General features: G+C 37.5%; 1 protein-coding gene across 1 annotated transcript in view; it reads left to right on the top strand.

Moving 5' to 3' along the window:
- The window catches only part of CNTN1 (contactin 1), a 239509-nt gene that overhangs the window by 160370 nt on the left and 58247 nt on the right, over window positions 1-20892 (top strand). The window contains exons 5-14 of the mRNA XM_061361173.1: window positions 4727-4856; window positions 7572-7744; window positions 10998-11093; window positions 12118-12324; window positions 13554-13650; window positions 13805-13986; window positions 14984-15108; window positions 17056-17173; window positions 20106-20256; window positions 20720-20847. Of these exons, the coding sequence (XP_061217157.1) occupies window positions 4727-4856; window positions 7572-7744; window positions 10998-11093; window positions 12118-12324; window positions 13554-13650; window positions 13805-13986; window positions 14984-15108; window positions 17056-17173; window positions 20106-20256; window positions 20720-20847 (1407 nt within the window). The remainder of the gene's footprint in view (window positions 1-4726; window positions 4857-7571; window positions 7745-10997; window positions 11094-12117; window positions 12325-13553; window positions 13651-13804; window positions 13987-14983; window positions 15109-17055; window positions 17174-20105; window positions 20257-20719; window positions 20848-20892) is intronic.

Genomic DNA, 20892 nt, shown 5'->3' on the forward strand with positions numbered 1-20892 from the left:
TTGTGCCCAAAAATCATACCTGTGTGATGATGTCTACATTGGACAGTATTTTCCTGGCATTACATCAATTTTCCTTTTTCTCTGTTTCAGTTCCTGTGCTTCCCTGACCAGTTGAATCCAAAGCAGATTTCTAGTTATGCCATCTCCTTTCTGTAGACATATCTATTTCTTTTGTCACGATAATGTCAAAGCAGCCCAAGATCACTTTGCCATTCCCACAAGATAGCCATAGACCTAGCACCTGCATCCTTTCTTTTTCATAGTATCCCAAGCTTCAGCCCTGGGATGTTCTTGCCACATATTTTCTTCTGATCCTCAAAGCCCAAACTGACCAAGTTACAGTACTCTCCCCTCCCTTACTCAACGTTGTTCCTGTCTGCAGCGAGCCAATGTAAAGGACATGTAAGGAGATCTCCTAATATCATGAACTGAATGAATCAATTCCCTAAATGTGTTTTTAATGAAGACCTGTAAGCTAATCTGGAAGGTTACAGAGTTAATGTAGGGTATTTTTAATTACAATAACTGCATTTGATTTTGACAAATCAGTCCCTTCCCTTCTTCCTGCCATTGTTATGGTGACTTATAACCAGGGCAGCTATGCTCAAGTCATTCAGTTTTTAAAAATCAAGTCAGAATTTGTCTGCTATGTTGTTAAATGTATGCCAGATTTCTACCTGGTATGAGTAATTTAGTATCAGTGTAGTTAGAGCAATACATAGAATTAACAAATTTATATAGAATTGTATTATGGAAATAAATACTGAACTAAAGATATATGTTCTTTAACAACAGTAGACAGTGATTAGGCTTTTGGAAATAAGATATGAGAAGTGGACCTGTACAGTGGCTATGTTGAAAAGTTTTGCATTACCTTTATAGATAAATATAATTTCCTTATCAAAGAGGAGAAGTATGTGACAGGGAGAACCAGGAGCAGGGTGCATAGAGGGTGCACGGCCATTTGAATGGACAAATAGTTTGGACATGGAAGGATATGAGGTGAAGGAAGATCTACAGATGATTGATACAAGGATGACTGGCTACTGATTTGTTTTTAATTGCAGGGGGTGGGTGATTAAAACATAAGTAATACAACAGGATAGTATATGGGCTGGAAAACCTCTTTGTCTCTGTGTTTTGCATTAGTGTGTACCATGCAAAATTAAGTAGTTTGAAAGCTACTTTTTAAAAAATATGTTTATATAGAAAATTTCACATTTCCCAAATTAAATACATACAAAATCAAGATGCACTGATTAAGCCTTTTTATTGTGCCTTCCTTTTTCCTCTTCTGCTGGAGTTTGTTGAGATGACTTGAAAGGAGCTGCCTCAGGTGACTTCTGATTGTTATTTTCAGACATCCTTTTGGTTTCTTTTCTTTGAATGTGTTGGGTATTTTATATTATGATCTCCCACAGGCTTGTGCGGGGACATAAAGGTGCATTAATATAATTTTGTAGTTCGTCTGTAAGTAGTAGTAAGGCTTTTAGATATATGTGTTACTTAGGCAGTAGTTCTTCCAGATGGTTCAGTTAATAAGACAACATTTTTCCACCCAAAAGGTGGAAGCCTGTAGCCCTGCCTCTATTCCACCCTTTGCACTGGCACAGCTCTTCATCAGTGAACAAATTAACTTCACTAAACTGGCAGAAAACTACCTCAGACAAATAGAATTGAATAAATTTCCACTCTCTTTAGCTTTATGAGCTACCTAGGAAGTCAGACAAGCAAGAGAGGTGTTGCAGGAATGTCTAGAGGGAAAATGACGCTGCCAATCTGGAAAGTGTTGCCTGGAGAAGGGATGAGAGGGGCACCTTCCAGCAGAAATGGTTCTATACAGGATCCATGATCTCGTCAGCTGTGTAGAGATTTTCTTAACCTTTGTGAAGACTTCCTAATACATTTTGACACTGAAAGAAAGTCTGAGCCTTGTTTGCAGAATGTATTGAAGAATGCCTCGAATACTCAGAATTAGGTGAGAGCCTTTACTCCAATTCAAAATGTAAATCACAAGACACGTACACAGAAAATAGGTCAGTAACAGTATTTGCAAGATCAGGTAGTCCATCCTTTTGCCTAAAGCATGACCAGAACAGGTGAAACGTGCTTTTCTTCCTTAGTTTAAACTCATCCTTAGTTTACTTAATGCATTCATTTTCTTCTTTCTTGTCCAACTTATTTCTGCCCTTTTTCTTGTTGGCACAAATGCAATAAGCTGATCTTTTTTCTTGCATTCTTAGTCTGCCCTTCTCTGTCTCTAATCTTCCTCACATAGACATGGTACTTTACTTAAAGTGTGAACTTTCTTGCTGATCCTTTCAAAAACCCTTTCTCTTCACATTTCTCCTCCTTACTGTTTCATATCACTGGTCCACACTCACATCTGAGAATGAAAGATTTATCAGTTGCCACACCTGACATTCAGTCTGTGTATCTTTTTCTGCTCTGCCAGGCATCTGAAACCAGATTCATAATAGATTGCAGCAGAAGTGCCATTCTAAAGCGTATTTGATAGGTGTGAGAAACAGACATTCACTCAGCATAATTAATAGTGCTGACAGCATTAAAAATTTATGCCATTAAATGCCTAAGTGGTCTATAATATCATTTGAGTCCTAAGGTGGAAAGAGTCAGCTGTACAGGATATGGTTATTTGCTGCTAGGGGCTGTTGTTATTCTGTATTCATACTTGAAACTTGCACAGAAAGTGCTATCAGGTTTGTGGATCAGTCATTCCAGGCTCCAAGCAAATATGTGATTCTTACTTTTTCAGGCTGAAGGTACTTCTTTTGATCTAGCAATATGTAGATTTTTACATCATATTGTGCTTTAATGCATGAAAAAAAGACCATTTTTCAAAACCTCTTCCTTTTTTTCTAGTGGCCTTCTTTTCCTTCTTTGAAAGACTTCTCATTACATGTGTTAGCTCTTTAAAATGAAGTTGCCTGACCATACATGTAGCAGCATAACAGTGTCTTCTTGACCAGCTCCTGCCCTCAAGGCATAAGGTGATATTTTTCCCCAAACTTGAACTGGAAAGGAAACTTACTTTTTATCTGTAACCAGTCTTCTGCTGGTGCTGTAATCCAGTGTCTGTCTTTGAATATGGGATTCAGGAGCAATAAATATGATAGCTGTGGAAAGATTTTTCCTGTATATATGATATTTTAACATTGACAATTTGCATTCTTTAGTTATATAGACAGATCCTTTCTTCTCTTTTAGGCTTTTTAAAAACTGTTTAATTTAGAGTGTTTTATAACCAAAGGCAAGACTTTTAATGGAATAGTACAAAATCATAATTAGGCTGAAGGACATGAATATGTTGCATTGCCATTTTATCTCTTGATCTGTGAAGGTTTTCTAAATGTAACATTAGAAGACATGTAGTGGATTTTATAGGCAGCACAGATGCTATTGTGAAATGTTAGGATTTTTCTGTCCTTAACTGTTGCTTTGGGAAATTTTTAAGATGAAAAGATTCAGTCATCTCTGAAGAGATTGGGAAGATTGTTTGGTTTGGGTTTTTTCCCATGTATTATAAGGTCATTTTCCAGACTTCTGGCATCTCTAGGATTTGGAGCAAGGCTCTGAACTTGACTGGAAAGTGAACCTGGTAGCAGTCATATACTAATTTGCTTTTCCCATGAGTTTGCTTACAAGTGTCCATACTGTTGGTTCAGTTTCAGTAGAGATCTGTGAGGATTAGACAGCTGTGTTGTCCCAAAATTTTACCTCCTCACTGTGCCATTCTATACCTGGAAGGTACATTTGCCATTTTCATAGGAAAAAAACCCAGTTACATCCTGGTTTTACTGAGCAGAATTTTTCCAGAGCATTCCACTATTGCTCCTAGTCTTGCTTTTACAGATGCCAGAGAGCAATCTTGCTGTTTGGAGGAGATCATACAATGGTTTGGGTTGAAAGGGAACTTAAAGGTCATCTAATTCCAACCCCAGCAAATACAAAGGAGAAGGGAATGCAGCAGGGGCGACCAGAGCCCAAGACCTTTACAGCAACATCAGCAAATGGAGGGTAAAGATTAAAAAAAATAAATAGTTTGTTGACAAAACTGTTTGACATTTATTCACCTTTAAGTGCTTGAATTGAAAAACTTAAATTATTTTTAATGTGGGATTTTTTATTTTTTATTTTATTTTGGAGGGGATAACATTAACATATACATATACCTGAGCCTGAAAGGAAAGGTAGAAGTGTGTTCTTGACACAATGTAATTCACAGCTTTGATCTCCAACATAAGGGGTTTTGTCTGGTGCAGTAAAGAGTCTGAATATGTAAAACCACTGGATCTGATTAGGTTATCCATAAGGAACACCTACTATTTGGATAGTTGTTCTGAATCTGGACCTGTTTGGTAAGAATTTGTTGGCCTCTGAAGTAAGTTGGTCTTGCTGCATTTCTAAAGGGCATAACTTCAATTCATAATTATCTCAACCACATTTGGCATAATGATAATTAAATAATAGTGGAGAAGGCACAGGAATATAGTTAGAGTTACTTTAGTTCTCAGAAGGGAGGTATGATGCAGAAGTCAGCAAAGGAAGGCCAGCACTTCTGTTATCCTTACTGCTGTGGTTGTCTTGATGCATATAGAGCTTGATTTTAGCCTTTGCATTTTGAATGTAGAAGGTGTGATGTAATTTCATCTACAGGCTGACTACTAATTAAAAAACAATTAATGTCAAACTACCAATTTTTCAGAGGAAGGAAACAAAGGCTATGGACCTGTTTTTGAGGAGCAACCCATTGATACCATTTATCCAGAAGAATCTTCAGATGGACAAGTTTCAATGAACTGCAGAGCTCGAGCAATTCCTTTTCCTACTTACAGGTAACCTCTCTTGTTTTGATTTTCAGGTCTTTGGTATTTTACTCAGTGAAGGTTTCTATTGCAAAATGATTGGCTGTCTTAACAGGTTACAAAAGGATTACAAAAGGGTTACAAATGTTACAGGATACAAAATCTTCAAGGCAGGAAAAAATGGAGATATTTGCAATTTCTGAGTAAGAACCAGCCTTGATTCAGTTTGCCCAAATGTCTAGACAGTGTTGAAAACAGTACGTTCCTTTTGTGTTAGATGCTTTCAGCTTTTGAAAGGAATACTGATCCAGATGCAAACAAAAAAAAATTATCTTTAAAAAATAATTAAGAAACCCATGTTTCTAGGTAAGGATGATGGACTTTTAAGTCCTTGTTCTTCTTGATTCAGAACAGCTTTTTTTTTGTTGTTGTATTTTAATCTGAAAGAAGAATGACTGGCTGTTGAACCTGGATATTCTACATCCTATGTTGCTTTTGCATCCACTGTATATGCCAATAATGTGTCAGCTCTGGTACTGAAGACGTTAAAAACTTCATTCTGGAAATCCTTTTCAACTAGTTTAGTAGGGATTCACACATGACCTCTTTCACAGTATTCATGGTCATGTTAATAGCAGAGCAATTCTGCTTTATTGTGTGACCTCTGGGTATCCATGTGAGTTTGTTGGACATTATCTGCTCTATTATGCAGATGAAAATATCCTTAAGGTATCCTTAAGATTGTCGCTATTAAGACCATGACTAATTTACAACTAGTCAAGGGCAGAAGACTGTTGTCATCATAGTAAGGGGCAGATACAATTTTTTGCCAGTAAAAGATATCAATTTAATTAAATTGTTCTCTGATCCTATGATCCTCCTCCACTACTCACTTAGACGCTGGCTTCTAAGACAGAACAATCAGTTGAGTCTGTTTGCCATTCTTTTAAATGTGTTTAAAATGTTCATTGCCTTTTTCTTTAAATATGCTTACAGATTGTCTACATGTACAGACCCACCTGTGATTGAAGGATTTCAGGGAGAACTACAATATCCCTTTTAAATATGATCCCTACCTCTAGTATATTTACAGGTTTTTCTACACCGTATTTTGCTGTTGCACTTGTTTGCTCTCCCTATGCTTAGAGAGGACTGGAAGTGCAGAGAGATCAGATACACATAGATTCGGTACCCTTCTGATATTCTTCCCCATCACTTCTAGTCTTTCCAGAGACTCCTCCACCCTGTCTGCAAGACTATGTAAACGTGCCATCTATAGAGTGATCACGGGCTCTACGTAAATTTTAGCATTCTTCCTATATGTTGTGGGCTCTGCAAAATCTGAACTATCAAAGTCACTCTGGAAGAATTGCCTTGCACCTCCAGAGCTCTTCTTATTTCCTCACATTGTTATTTTAGTCTCAATACATTTTACTTCAAATATGTTATTTTCATTTCTCAGACTGCCAACAGTTCATAAGCCTAGATTTTCCCGTCTCAGAGTTAGATAACTCCTTCCTGCCACATTCTCATTGCAGCATAAGCTGTTCCTTTGACAGTTATTCCTAGGTATTTCCGAACAGAGGGTTTATTATTTGTAATACAGACATGCAGTATGTCTCATAGGACTGAAGTGATGCCTCTAAAATCTTGTAAAACCCAAATGCTATTTATTGCATATTGAAAATCCTGCCATTTTATTATTAAATTTATTTATTTTTTGTTAATATCACCTTTATTATTGCTTCTTTCTATCACAATTGCAATTTCCGTTTCCAGATGAGTATTCTGTATATTCCAGTACATCTTTGATAAGGAAGGAAGACATAGGGCATGCAGTCTCATTTTCAAACATTAATGCCTATCTTTACTTTGTGGCAAAAAAAAAAAAAAAACAAAAAACAAAAAACAAACAGTATTTACACCGAAATAATATTGTGATGTTTAAATGTTTAAGTTGCGTTAAGTTTAAATGTTTGCGTTCACGAAACGTGCAGTTTCTTCCAGAGAAGGTTATGGGCTCCCCCTTGTGGACACAGTAATAAATACAGAGGTATAGATGATGGGTACTGGTTCCCACTCCATGTATTTTAAGTTTTAAATCAGTAAGGGCCAGACCTAGGCTACCGAGTTTTCCTCCTAGTTCTTAAAGTGCAAGTTACAAAACTCAGGGAGCTATGTATGGGGTTTTACAGTAATTAAGGGAGAGTGTCCAGCAATTTTGTGAGTGTAGGAAGTAGGTCTTGAATCAGGCATTCCACTGTTTCTGCCTGACTTCACTGGCATGTTAGGCTATATGAAACATTTTCATCCCCTACAGCAGGTTTTCAAAAGGCTCTTAAAAATTTCACTACTCCATACTTTAAAGATGCAGAGGGAGTATTTTCTTAGCTAATTTGGCTTTAAATAAGTATTTGATGGTATGTTTGCAATCCAATACTTGATTGCTACCAAACTGGTTCACAGCCAACTCAAGCATCTTCTGCTGCATGGCCAACAATCAGGTTTTAACCTATGTCACATCTCTGAGAAGGCTAGCACAGTCTGAGACTATTATATTTAAAAGATCTATGGAGTTTAGGTCTGTGTCTCTTGCTGAAGAAATACATAGAACATGTACAGAAGCATATTCATACCTTCCTGTATAGTTTATCATGATCCATGAGTTATTTTTCAAAACATATTTCTTACCAGGTTTGGGGTTTGGGGCCAAACCTTACATCTGGCTTTTCTTTTTTTTAATAGGTGGAAACTCAACAACTGGGACATTGATTTAACAAAGGATCGCTACAGTATGGTGGGAGGCAGACTTGTTATCAATAATCCAGAGAAATCAAGGGATGCTGGAAAATATGTCTGCGTAGTATCTAATATCTTTGGAACTGTCAGAAGCAGTGAAGCCACTCTGAGTTTTGGATGTAAGTTGATGTTTATGTCAAAGTATAGAAGCTGCATTGTCTTCTGCTAACATATGCTATTGCTGTATTACTCTGTAAAAATAATATGTTGAATGGCTTAGTCTGCAGAGATCAACACATAATGAGTTTTGTAAGCATTTTATATTTTTTAGCATTCAGCTGACACATCATCCTTCTCAATGAGTTATTGTTAAATTAATAATTGAAGAGACTTATGGAACCAGATCTTGAGATAGTAATGTCCAGACTCTTTTTAGATATGGTAGGCGATGAGGAGAAACAGTCACAGAGGAAAGATGCAGGTGAGGGCATATGGTGATGAGGTGCTGCTGCAGTGCAAACACAACTGAGATGCATGCAGGAGAAAGGCATGGCACTCGCTAGTAAGGCATGCTCTCTGACTCTTAGGCTGTGATGAAGACCTTGCTAGGGGACATTTGTGTCAACTTCTGACAATCATGAACCAGTCTTGTGAATGCATGCATGGGCACAGACCTGCACTGTCAACAAATGCATGCATTGGAAAAAAATTATGTACTACAAGAAGAGTAATGTAAAATATTGCTGGCTGAGGAGTGTTTGGGATTTTTATTTTGTTTTGCCTTAAGATGCTTTTTTTCCTCAATGTATTTTTTCATCAGAGAACAAAAATAGGAATCCACAAAAAATTAATCCTCCCTTAGCAGTGACCATTCACAAAGGCCTGTGTGCCTTTTAATGCTGAGAACATCTGAGAACACTGTCTTTAGTAGAGTGGGATCTTTTTAGATCCAGTGCTTTAAAACCCGTTAAAATCTTTTTTTAACTTTTACACACATCCTCCTGAAGGAAGGAATTTTACCCTGCAGGAGTATTTAGTGGCTTTTTGGTGTGTGCTGAGCAAAATCAGAGATGATTCACTGTTCTACTTGCTGGGAAGCAGTTTCAGAATAGTCAAACACAGCAATTTCACAGCAGAGAGGCTGCAAGAATGACAAGGAAGAGATATTTGCATACTCTTTAGCTATTGCTTGTATGCTTATAAGAGTAGCGTGATTATGCTAATTCTAGCTAAAAATGAATTTATTCCAATTAAGAGTTCATGGAATCACACATTATAATTATTGAGTAATAACTAAGTAGTGCTTATGCAAAGAAGATATCAAGACCCAGTCAGAAACAGAGCATTTCATAAGTGGGAAAAAGGTATGCAGTTTCATCTCAATAATTGAATGATTTTCCTGCACGTGGTATAGACTGTTTTATTTCAGGACTAGCATAATGTTTTACATACACAAACTGCCTGTCTGTTCCCATGTCTATAAATATGTGGTGGCCGTTCTAAATATTTAGAAGTTATTCAAGAATACTATAAACAAAATGTCTGCATTTTAAAATAGCTAAAATAACTTAAAAGCAATGATAGGTTTTCCTTTCATCAAACCCTACACCATGCATATGCAAAGCAGTATCAAATTAGAAACACATTTTTTGCTAATGATTGTAATTTTTATTTTTTCCTATTTCTGCAAGAGATTTGAGGCACTAATCTGTTCCAAAGAAAGCAAAATTGAATAATTGTGACAAGTATATATGATGATCAGGAGATCTGAAACAAGAAAATTCATGTTTTAGGAAGAGATCAGTCAGTATTCTGAAGATACAAAGTAGTTGTGTTGTAAGGTCCATGCTGGCAAGTGGAATGGGAATATACTCAAACTACTGGAGATATATGAATAGAGGTATTCCAATCTGTGTGAAGAGCCTCCTTGGCTTCAAGTACAAATTGTGTCTGGTCGAATAGCTAATTCTTACTGAATCCATATGGTAAACTTAGTTTCTTTGTTATCAAAGATTAATGTTCCAAATTAATTGGGAGCTGGCTGTGGAGAGCTGAATACAGTCATTGCACCAGGGCACAAGGTAAAAATAAATAAAATAATAAACAGAAGTCCTTAAAGAGGTCCTTAGAGTGGCCCATTACAGTGCCTGCCATTTAGGCATTGATCCAGTCAGGATCCTGTCAGTCACTGGAAAGATCTGTGTTATCTACTGGTCTGTTTGAGCAGAATAACCATTAGTATTTCAGAAGCTGGAAGAGGCATCTTTCCCTGAACATAACTCTCCTAGAGTTCTTTTCATGCATTTGACAAAACTTAATGACATATGCTTCTTAGATTCTTGTAGTTATTCAGGTCTGACAGCTGTGGTTGGCTTTGGAGGAATCCTTCACCTGTACCATGTTTAGTAAATGTAGCAGCTGTTTCAAAGTTAAGGAATTAATTATTTTTAGATAATGCCAACTGTCTACTGGATCCATCTAACAATGCATTGCATTTTACAGTACTGAATAGTCTCTGTTTCCTTCTTAATATCTTCTAGCATGCAGCTCTGTCCTGATTTTTTCTCTACTGTTTCTGGCTGGCTGCTCTTAGACTTAAGTTTTAGATTTCATATCCAGCACTGGCAATTTAGTAGAACTGGATAGCTGCCTACCATTGAAGAAAGCTGAAGTAATCTAAATGAAGTTAGCTTAGATGGTTTCTGTGGCAGAATACTGCATTCAGAGTCTGTGCATGTGGCTGTCACGCATATATTGTTTGCACCACAGTAACATTTAAAGAAGGATTCCAGTTGTGATCTCTACAACTTTGCTGCACTTGGTGACATGGAGAAGCTTCACAAGAGAAGCTTCCCTGCCTCAAGATACAGACAGTTTAATTTCAGATGAGATACATAAAATGAGTGAAAAGAAGCAGCAAAATGCCATTATTGACCCTGTTGCAACTGTTGTCTTATCACTGCAAATACCATTACTGTTCTCTCACGGTCTGTGTGATGATGTGTAGCTCCATGAAGGAGTTATCAGGGAAGGCAGCCAGGCCATTTTAGAGAAGCCACTTTAAGATATATTAAAGGATTAAACTTGCATTTTTTGAGAAAACAATTGAAAAATAACCTAAAATTCTTCTCCTTTCTCTTCTTGGGATTCCTTCCTCAAATGTAGCTCACTTGGCTACCCTTAGGGATACGATCTGCACAAGGGTGTTTTTCTGGCATTTATGATTATGATGTCTAAAATATTGTAAAAAATTCATTGCACTTCAAAATGACAAAGTTAAAATGAGCAAAACTGTTATTATGGGTCCACAGATATCTATCTACCATATATTGTTGTATTTCTGTGTTAATGTCAACAGGGCTGAAAATAATAATAAAGAAAAATTCTTGTATTAAACCCCCCATTTTTCCTTCCGCATCCTTTTTAAACTAGATCTGGATCCCTTTCCACCTGAGGAACGCTACGAGGTTAAAGTGCGAGAAGGTGTTGGAGCAGTGCTTCTTTGTGAGCCTCCTTACCACTACCCAGGTAATTCAGCATAAAGTCCTTCATTTTCAACTGCTTAACAGTGGAAAAGAAATAAATATTTATTTTTGAAAGTTTCTTTTAATTTTACTTATACAGTAACTTTCATGCAGCTTGAGAATCGCTGTTTAGGTTAGGTTTCCATTTTGTATATATGCCTACGGTTGAATATATGTAAAGGATATTATTCAATTTGCAAATAGGTTTTGATACCTAAATTACTCAGACTAATCTGGATAATGGAGGGGAGACTTGTTCTACCATTCAAAAGAACTGAGTGCATGGCACTGTACTCTGTCATCCCAGACTTTCTGCTGGCCTTGAGCAAGGCCCAGTTTCATTCCACCTAATGAAATTACCTCAACAGAAATGGCCATGTGCTCTTGTTAAAGTCATGGAACAGCAGTATGCACCAGATGAGATTATTTATGCTCTAGAAGTGCCTTTTTCTCATCATTAACTATTGAAGAGTTCTGTAGGGATTATGCCCGTAAACTCAAGTATCTGCAGTTCCATTCAGAGGGGTGAATTCAGGTGTTAGCATCTCTTTTATCTTGTAAAATAGGGTAATGTTTTACTTTTCATACTCTGTATCTAAGTACTGCAAGGGATTAAAGAACTGAGATATATTGCTAGTTAAAATATTCTAAGGTTTTGTCTAAATTGCAAGGCTGGTGAGGGCTTCCCACCTTCTTAGTTGTGCAAGGTAAAGACCCTCTGCCCACCTCCTCCCACCCCTCTCCAGTTCCTATAGGAAGGCTGTACCAAAGGGGAGCTTCACACACTGTAACTGGGTGCTCAGTAATCTGCACTCATGGCAGCAGTACTCCTGTGTTCAGTGCAGGCAAGTATTAGCTGGCTACTGAGGCATGTATATTATATTCTCTTGCACATAGCTGCCTCTCCCAAAGGGAAGATCTATAAGCTAGATATCAGAGTGAAGTAATTTATATTCAGACAGGATTCCATGGGTTAAGTAGTTGATAGTATTGTTTTTTAATATTGACTAGAAAATATTTTCCTCCAGATGACCTCAGTTATCGGTGGCTTCTAAACGAGTTCCCAGTATTCATTGCTTTGGACAAACGACGATTTGTGTCACAGACAAACGGCAATCTCTACATTGCGAATGTAGAAGCATCAGATAGGGGCAATTATTCGTGTTTTGTGTCCAGCCCATCAATAACAAAGAGTGTATTCAGCAAATTTATTCCACTTATCCCCCAGTCTGATCGTAAGTATTTATCAGAAAAAGTGTTCAAAAAGTTTGTGGTTTAATTTTGCTCATTCATGAGTACTTCCAGCTCTGTGAGGAGAAGTACGTGGCAAGTTATAATGACTACTGCACAATGTTATTTAGTTTTCCAGATACAGAGGTTAAAAACATTCCCATTCACAGTGAAACCTCTGTGAAGGAAACCTCTCCAAATTCATTTACAAATTTCCTTTCATACTATCAAGAACAGAGTTCTCATCCTCAGAGTCCCCATCTCTTTTGTGTGATAAGCCCCTGTATTCATCCCAAAACCTTTAATATTTTTTCTGACCTTGTCTTTGGCTCTAAGTGATATTACTGTAATGCAGAAACTTCATGTAAAAATTAATGAACAGATCAGGAATTAATTTTTTCCCAGTAAGTCCCCCATGAAAATGGAAAATCCTTTTCCCCTCCTGGAATTTCCTATCCAAGGGTGGTCTAAGAGCATTGTGTCTCATGGCCAGTCCCTATGGCTTTGTGTTACTAGATAATTCTCTGCCATTTCTTCATGAAAAATGCATATTTTCCAAATGGTAACCAGGTTCTCTTTTGCCACTTCAGACTGTCAGTCACTAGAATCTCATAAGCTACTCATCAAGATTTCAGTGACCCTTTTATCTGTTAAATTTTCCATATTCCAGTGAAGAACTGTAATTGAATTTGAGTAATTACAAATCAGTGATCTTTGTCCAAATTTTCCATGGCCAATACTCATACTGATATCTTCATCTAGAATTGCAAGAGGAGTCCTACAGGGATCATCAGTAGGTAGATTTGATTACGTTTGCGTGCCTGTGCCCTCATTAAGATGTAGATTTGCTGGCTCTAATTCCTTCATACCCTTACTAAGATAATAATATTAAATTCATAATAATTCAGAATGTTCCATTCTGTAAAAAAAATTGTGGAAAAGAGAGACTCAGGCTTTTGTCTACCCACATGCACAGTACATCATCACACTTCAAATGCAAGTATATGTTAAAGCATTGTGCTGCAAAAAATATTAGGCATTACCATCCAGAGACAGGTAACTAGTTGTTGAGTAACCCAATTCTTCATTACTATTAAAAGTTCAGTGCTAAATCAGACCTCATGAACGGTCAAGCTCCATGTAAATGTTTTTTGTCTGGAATTTTATGAACATTTTTCTGGAGCTGTATTCTTTTCTGATGTGCCTTTCCTGAAAATCTCTTTTTTCATCTTAGGTGCTAAAGTATATCCCGCTGATATCAAAGTTAAGTTCAAGGACACGTATGCTCTCCTAGGGCAAAATGTGACACTGGAGTGTTTTGCTCTTGGGAAGTAAGTGTATTTTAAAGTTATTGTAGAGCACTATTTGCTTTCATATTTCAGGGAATGAAAAGACATTTTTCATCATCAAACACTGTTTTGTAGTCTGCAATTTAACAGCCAGTTCTTGAACATGCTGATTTGTACTTTACTGTACCTTTTCAAGTCCGGTTCCTGAACTCAGATGGAGTAAATACCTTGAACCCATGCCAGCCACTGCTGAGATAAGCATGTCTGGTGCAGTTCTTAAGATCTTTAATATTCAGTATGAAGATGAAGGACTTTATGAGTGTGAAGCTGAAAACTATAAAGGAAAGGATAAACATCAAGCAAGAATCTATGTACAAGGTAAGTAAAACAGTTTTATTCTTCACAATCTATGTTGCTTTCACTTATGTTGCAGATACCTTTGTTTCCACAGTTGGTGTCAGTGCTGACTCATAGCATCATCTTGACACACTGCTGTTCAAGCTAATGGAGCAATACCAGGCATAACATCTGAGTATTAATTGAACAGCTACTTCATTTGTCTGGTTATGATATCTGTGTATACACCTTGACATAGTAATGACGTAGTAATGGAAATTAAATAAATTTAGAGTACTTGAAGTGAAAGAACTTCCAGGAAGAAATGGAGATGATTTGGTTTGTTGCACTTTCTTGTTTCCTCTTTTGTTTGTCTTCTCCATCTTAGCTCTCTCTCTTATTAGTTACACTCAACTATTTATTCCTTCAGCCTCTCTTCATGCATTTGGATAAGTGAGGGAACCAAAACATTGCATCTTACCTATCATAGTGGAATCATCCCAAGTAACCTCACTGCCTTGACTGAGACTTGTGCCACATAACTGTGGCATGAAAAGGTCATCCATAACATCTGAATTACCTTCAGGAGATTTCTGTCTCTTTTCATTGACTGTACAGAAACTCTGCCAAGTTAAGACCCTTAGTTGAGTGCTTGAACTTCACTGGGAGAAATTCAGAATTGGTGTGGGAAGGTTGTTACTGTTTGCAATAGGTAAAGCTACTAAATAGGTTCATTTCCTTATCAAAACCAAAAATGCTGGGGCATTTTCAATATTAAATTCTTAATTAGCTTCTCTGGACCAAAATAATATTTTCTTGGAGACCCCTTCAGTACTTACATGGTTTTGCACAGTTTTGTGTCATTTAACTTTCATTTTATGGTATTACTGAGTAATTTCCACACTGTATAATCGACAGGTCTGTGTAAGTGGTAACATAACTTTGGACACTCGTGAAAAAGCAGTGGAATTAATACAACATAATGTTAACTAACTATGTATCTGCTATATTTACAAGCATCATGGTTTTTATCTTTCAGCTTCTCCTGAGTGGGTAGAACATATCAATGATACAGAGAAGGATATAGGCAGTGACCTCTACTGGCCTTGTGTAGCTACAGGCAAGCCTATTCCGACAATTAGGTGGTTGAAGAATGGTGTCGCGGTAAGTATATTGCCATAGATAATACAGGATTGATTGATTAGCTGATGGAAATTATTTTTTGAAGCATGCATTATTAAAAGGTTAAAAAAAAATTAATTATAATGATAAAAATATTTGCTGATACACTTGCATTATTTTTTAAAGTTTCATCTGAGTCTTCTGTTTTCCGAGGATATGAAGAATTCAGCATTTCTGTAGGTTGTTTAATATTCAGTCTGAATTATGAACTTGACTTTTGACCACATGTTGGGAGGTGGATATCCCTTTTTCTCCAGTCCTCTTTATCTAAATGCTATTTTCTTCTCTCTGGATAAAAAATGTCTATCAGCTTATCTCCAGAAATAATCCTTTTTACCACATTAAACATGAGTGTGTCTTTCAAAGTGTAAGATAAAATAGAGTCGGTGGAGACAAGAGAAGAAAGGGTAATTTTTAAATTACCTGTGCTCCTGTATTTTGCTTTTCCATGTTTTTCCTAGCCACAGACTATTGCAAAATTCCATTATTTTAGGTTATGTGAAGTTTAAATGAGTGCCATTTGATAATTTAAATTTATTACATTGGATATTTTCTCTCCAGGCATTTCAACAATGTAGTATCTATTGCTTAATATCTATTGTATGATGTGTCATTAAAGAGCGAAGAGGATAGAAGAGGGCACAATGTAATGCTGCATCTGTTGAGCTGTGGCAGCACTGATCTTGGCAAGCAAGCAAAAAAAGACAATGAGGCAGCATTGGTTTGCCTTTATGTTTTAAGAAAAATGTGGGAGCTTGGAGGGAGAGTAGGGGTATCACCATCTGCCATATGGAGATGTCTTAAACCAGGAAAAACAATGCTCCTTTCTAGCTTCAGTAGTTATTACAAACAAATAATTTAACAAATGAATTGCTTGATGGTCCCCACTCAACTTGGCTTTCACTGACAAAATCTCCATCCTGGATTGCAGAAAGCAGTGTGTAATTGTGCAGTAATGCACCAGAAGATTATGCCATGTGTTACTATTATGAAATGATTTCCAAATGGAAAATAGCAAAAATATTTAATTTGCCTTGAAAATATAACTTGCTTCTAAATCAGAGAATTTTTAATTAGGTGTTTCACTTAGAAAAAAAATAAAAAAATTCAGAGAATCTGATTTGAACTTTTTTTTTAAATAAAAGTGCAGGATATATGTTTCCTTTAATCTTTTTCAGATAAACAGTATTCTTTTAATCTTCCACTGCTCCATGCCCTCCAATTTACTCATATGCAAGGTTTAAAGCTTTTCAGCTTTTGACAAGAAAACAGAATTCATTAACATGATCTTTCTAAAGGAAATAGGCATCTACTTGTACTTTACAAAGTGCGCCACCACACTTTGTGTAGTTTTATACACAATTGTTTAGAAATAGATTAAGTACTTTATTTTGATTTTTGGTATTTTCTTTTGATATTAAAACAATGTAATAAAAAATAATTTATGCTACCTCTCAGAGAAATCATCTGAAAAACTTCTGTCTCACTGGGACTTGCTTTGACCTTTTACTGTTGTAAAATGATGTACATACAATAGAAGGTACTGAACCATGAGTGTAGAAAAACAAAGCTTATGTGCATAAAATGAATTTCATTTCATGTTTCTTATTTCTGAATCAGTAGTGTTTACATTAGTATGGTAACAAGGGATTGAAGAGTAGGTGTGTCAAGTGCCACTCAGCTAAGACTTTTCCATCTATATGGATAGACACTGAGTCTGCCTTTAAAACAAGAAGATGAATAGATTGTCACAAAGACTGAAATGTAACATGGGTAAAATAAAATCTCACTGGTGTCTTAATGTTATGTAAGGAACTCATTTCTGAATGTTGTCCCTAAAAAAATAAAAGATATGTGGAATAGATATAAATTTGTCAGCATAGATCATCTATATGAATATCTTGTTGTTTTATTGATTCTGTGTTTTAGTTCCGGAAAGGTGAACTAAGAATACAAAGTCTGACCTTTGACGATGCCGGCATGTACCAATGTATTGCAGAAAACACACATGGAATTATTTATGCAAATGCTGAACTGAAGATTGTGGGTCAGTAGGATTACTTGCTCTATTTTCTATTTCAGGTTTGAGTAAGATAGCAGTCATATTTGCAGGCATAGTTTGGTAACAGATTCCTGTGAAGATAAAGCTAAAAAGCCTCGCTCAATCTAGGGGCTTTATTTGAGCTCTCTATCTGGTTTTTGACAACAAATTCAGGAATCAAGTTTCCAATTTGCAGGAAATATTTGCTATATTATTTCTGATATTTCCTTGCTGCTGTTACCTCTCAGAGGAACTGATGGTGCAGAACTTACATGAAGTGCATAAGGGTTACTGACTACCTTCTCCGGCTTGCAAAACTTGAGGAGCATTTTCTTTTTTCCTGCCTATGTCCTCTCCTCTGTGGGTAAAATATGCTTTTTTAAAACCGTGTTGTCAGTCACCAAGCCTTTAAAGCTCTTCCTCTTCACTCTCCCTTTTGCTTTTGCTTTCTACAATCTACTATGACCAGCTGCAATGGTTGTGTGCAATATCACAGTATCACAGTATGCTAGAGATTGGAAGGGACCTCAAAAGATCATCTAGTCCAATCCCCCTGCCGGAGCAGGAACACCTAGATAAGGTTACACAGGAACGTGTCCAGGCGAGTTTTGAATGTCTCCAGAGAAGGAGACTCCACAACCTCCCTGGGCATCCTGTTCCAGTGTTCTGTCACCCTCACTGAGAAGAAGTTTCTTCTCAAGTTTAAGTGGAACCTCTTGTGTTCCAGTTTGTACGCATTACCCCTTGTCCTATCATTGTTTGCCACTGAGAAGAGCCTGGCTCCATCCTCGTGACACTCCCCCTTTATATATTTATATACACTAATAAGGTCACCCCTCAGTCTCCTCCAAACTATAGAGACCCAGCTCCCTCAGTCTTTCCTTATAAGGGAGATGCTCCACTCCCTTAATCATCTTAGTTGCCCTGCGCTGGACTCTCTCCAGCAGGTCCCTGTCCTTCTTGAACTGAGGGGCCCAGAACTGGACACAATATTCCAGATTAGTTCTCACCAGGGCAGAGTAGAGGGGAAGGAGGACCTCTCTCGACCTACTAACCACCCCCCTTCTAATGCACCCCAGGATGCCATTGGCCTTCTTGGCCACAAGGGCACAGTGTTGGCTCATGGTCATCCTGTCGTCCACTAGGTCTCCCAGGTCCCTCTCCCCTATGCTGCTCTCTAACAGGTCGTTCCCCAGCCTATACTGGAACCTGGGGTTGTTCCTGCCCAGATGCAGGACTCTACACTTTCCCTTGTTATATTTCATCAAGTTATTCCCCGCCCAACTCTCCAGCCTGTCCAGGTCTCGCTGGATGGCAGCACAGCCTTCTGGCGTGTCGGCCACCCCTCCCAGCTTAGTGTCATCAGCAAACTTGCTGATAGTACACTCAATTCCCTCATCTAAATCATTGATGAATATATTAAATAATACTGGTCCCAGTACCGACCCTTGAGGCACTCCACTAGATACAGGCCTCCAACTAGACTCCGCCCCATAGACTACAACTCTCTGGCTTCTCTCCTTCAGTCAGTTCACAGTCCACCTCACTACCCAATCATCCAGACCACACTTCCTCAATTTAGCTGCGAGGATGCTGTGGGAGACTGTGTCAAACGCTTTGCTGAAGTCAAGGTAGACCACATCCACCGCTCTGCCATCATCCATCCACTGTGTTATTTCCTCATAAAAGGCTATGACATTGGTGAAGCATGACTTCCCCTTGGTGAAGCCATGTTGACTGCCACTCATAACCGTCTTATCCTTGATATGCTTTAAGATGGCAGAAGGATAAGGTGTTCCATCACTTTCCCAGGGATGGAGGTGAGGCTGACTGATCTGTAGTTACTTGGGTCCTCCTTCTTGCCCTTTTTGAAGACTGGAGTGACATTTGCTTTCCTCCAGTCCTCAGGCAGCTCTCCCGTTTCCCAAGACTTGATAAAGATGATGGAGAGTGGTCTAGCTGTTCCATTTGATAGCTGTAGTCATTAATCCATTGGTTTCCTAAGGAGCATACTATTGAAAGTTAGACTTTCACATCCAGAGTGCTCAGGCATAAAACAATTTGTGTCATTTTTACTGATGTCATTAGAGCAGGCATAATGGCTGTATGATACAGTTTTCCTAGGAGATTTCATTGCAGAAGTTACCCTGGGTTCTTTCCATCTCATGCTTGCCTTCAGACTTTCCCAAGAGCTAAACTATCCTTGTCTTCCCCAACCCACTGCACAACAATACAGAGGTTTTGTCTGTACTGCTTTAATGAACTTATAACCCTATTTCTTTAAGCTGTGTACTTTCGATGAGATGCAAAATAATTAAAAGCATTTTGGTTTTTATTTGGTTACAAGTAAAGAGAAAATGAGTAAGCAAAGATGTAACCTCAGTATGTAAGAGTGGTGCTTGTTGCGCTCATGTCTCATTACTCTTGTAAATCTGAGACTGCACCTAAGGCGAGTCAGTCAAACAGAAAACTACAAAGAGGAGGAAGGGTACAATCTTAATGTTGCTAGAGGGGGGTTAAGATCACTGAAAAGTAAAACAAACTATTCTTTGAAAATATGATCGAATGAGCCACTTTATGCAGAAATTGATCTCCAAGAATATGAATTTTATTAGGACTGATCAAAAGGCATTTGAAAAGGAAAACTTTCTGTTGCTTTTGGTGGACTTCGATCTTGTTAGATTAAATTTAGATGGAAGTCCGGAAGTCAACAGAAAGAAACCTCTAGCATAAAGCAACATATAACTACACAATGATTTTTCCTATTTTAGATCAGCATCTATTTCTTGGGGCATCTTTTATCATTACTATTTTTCTTACTGATCTGAATAATGGGTATTTGCAAACAATTCTATAATTTTGTCATTTACTTCATGTTGCAAACATATTTTGCAGAAAAATCACTAACAGCAGTGCTTTTGTTAATTTTCGCTTTCAGCTTCACCTCCTACTTTTGAACTGAACCCTATGAAGAAGAAAATCCTAGCAGCTAAAGGGGGTCGTGTAATCATTGAATGCAAGCCCAAAGCTGCTCCTAAGCCAAAATTCTCCTGGAGCAAAGGAACAGAACTGCTTGTAAATGGGAGCCGGTTAGTATTGACTGTTAGGGGACACTGTGAGTCTTAAAAATGCTGCCTTATGTTTGTATTCATCCTGTAGGCTAGTTCTCATCTTTGCAGACTTCAGGAGCAGGAGACTGTGTAATTTTAGGAGAACACCTGCCAGAATATTTCAGCCAATGTGGAACCAAATAGCTAGAGGGGTATCCAACTGTGTGGTGCTGTTCACATTTCAGAATTGACTGTAAGAAAAGTATTAGAATTACTACAAGTAAATGAAAATACATTCTCTGGCTCCAGCAGAGGCATCTAATCATGCCACAATCTAATAAAATATTTTTCCTATAAGAGTGTTTATAAATGCAGTATTTAGATGTGAGCTTCCAATAGACATCTGTGGTTTGTTCTTTCACTTGCTACTATTCTACTGAAAGTACTGCTTTCTGATATAAAACCTAATTTATCTTGATGTATTTTTTTACACTTTCAATAGCATACGTATCTGGGATGATGGGAGCCTGGAAATTATCAATATCACAAAGCTGGATGAAGGGCGCTACACTTGTTTTGCAGAAAACAACCGAGGAAAAGCTAATAGCACTGGTGTTCTGGAAATGACAGGTAAACCTGTAAATTGCATTAATTTGTTTTGGGCAAAATCACTAA

This window comes from Neopsephotus bourkii, unplaced genomic scaffold (genome assembly GCF_033783945.1).
Source record: "Neopsephotus bourkii isolate Nb327-2 ecotype Australia unplaced genomic scaffold, CSIRO-AGI_Nbou_v1 NB_1053, whole genome shotgun sequence".
Taxonomy (NCBI): Eukaryota; Metazoa; Chordata; class Aves; order Psittaciformes; family Psittacidae; genus Neopsephotus; species Neopsephotus bourkii.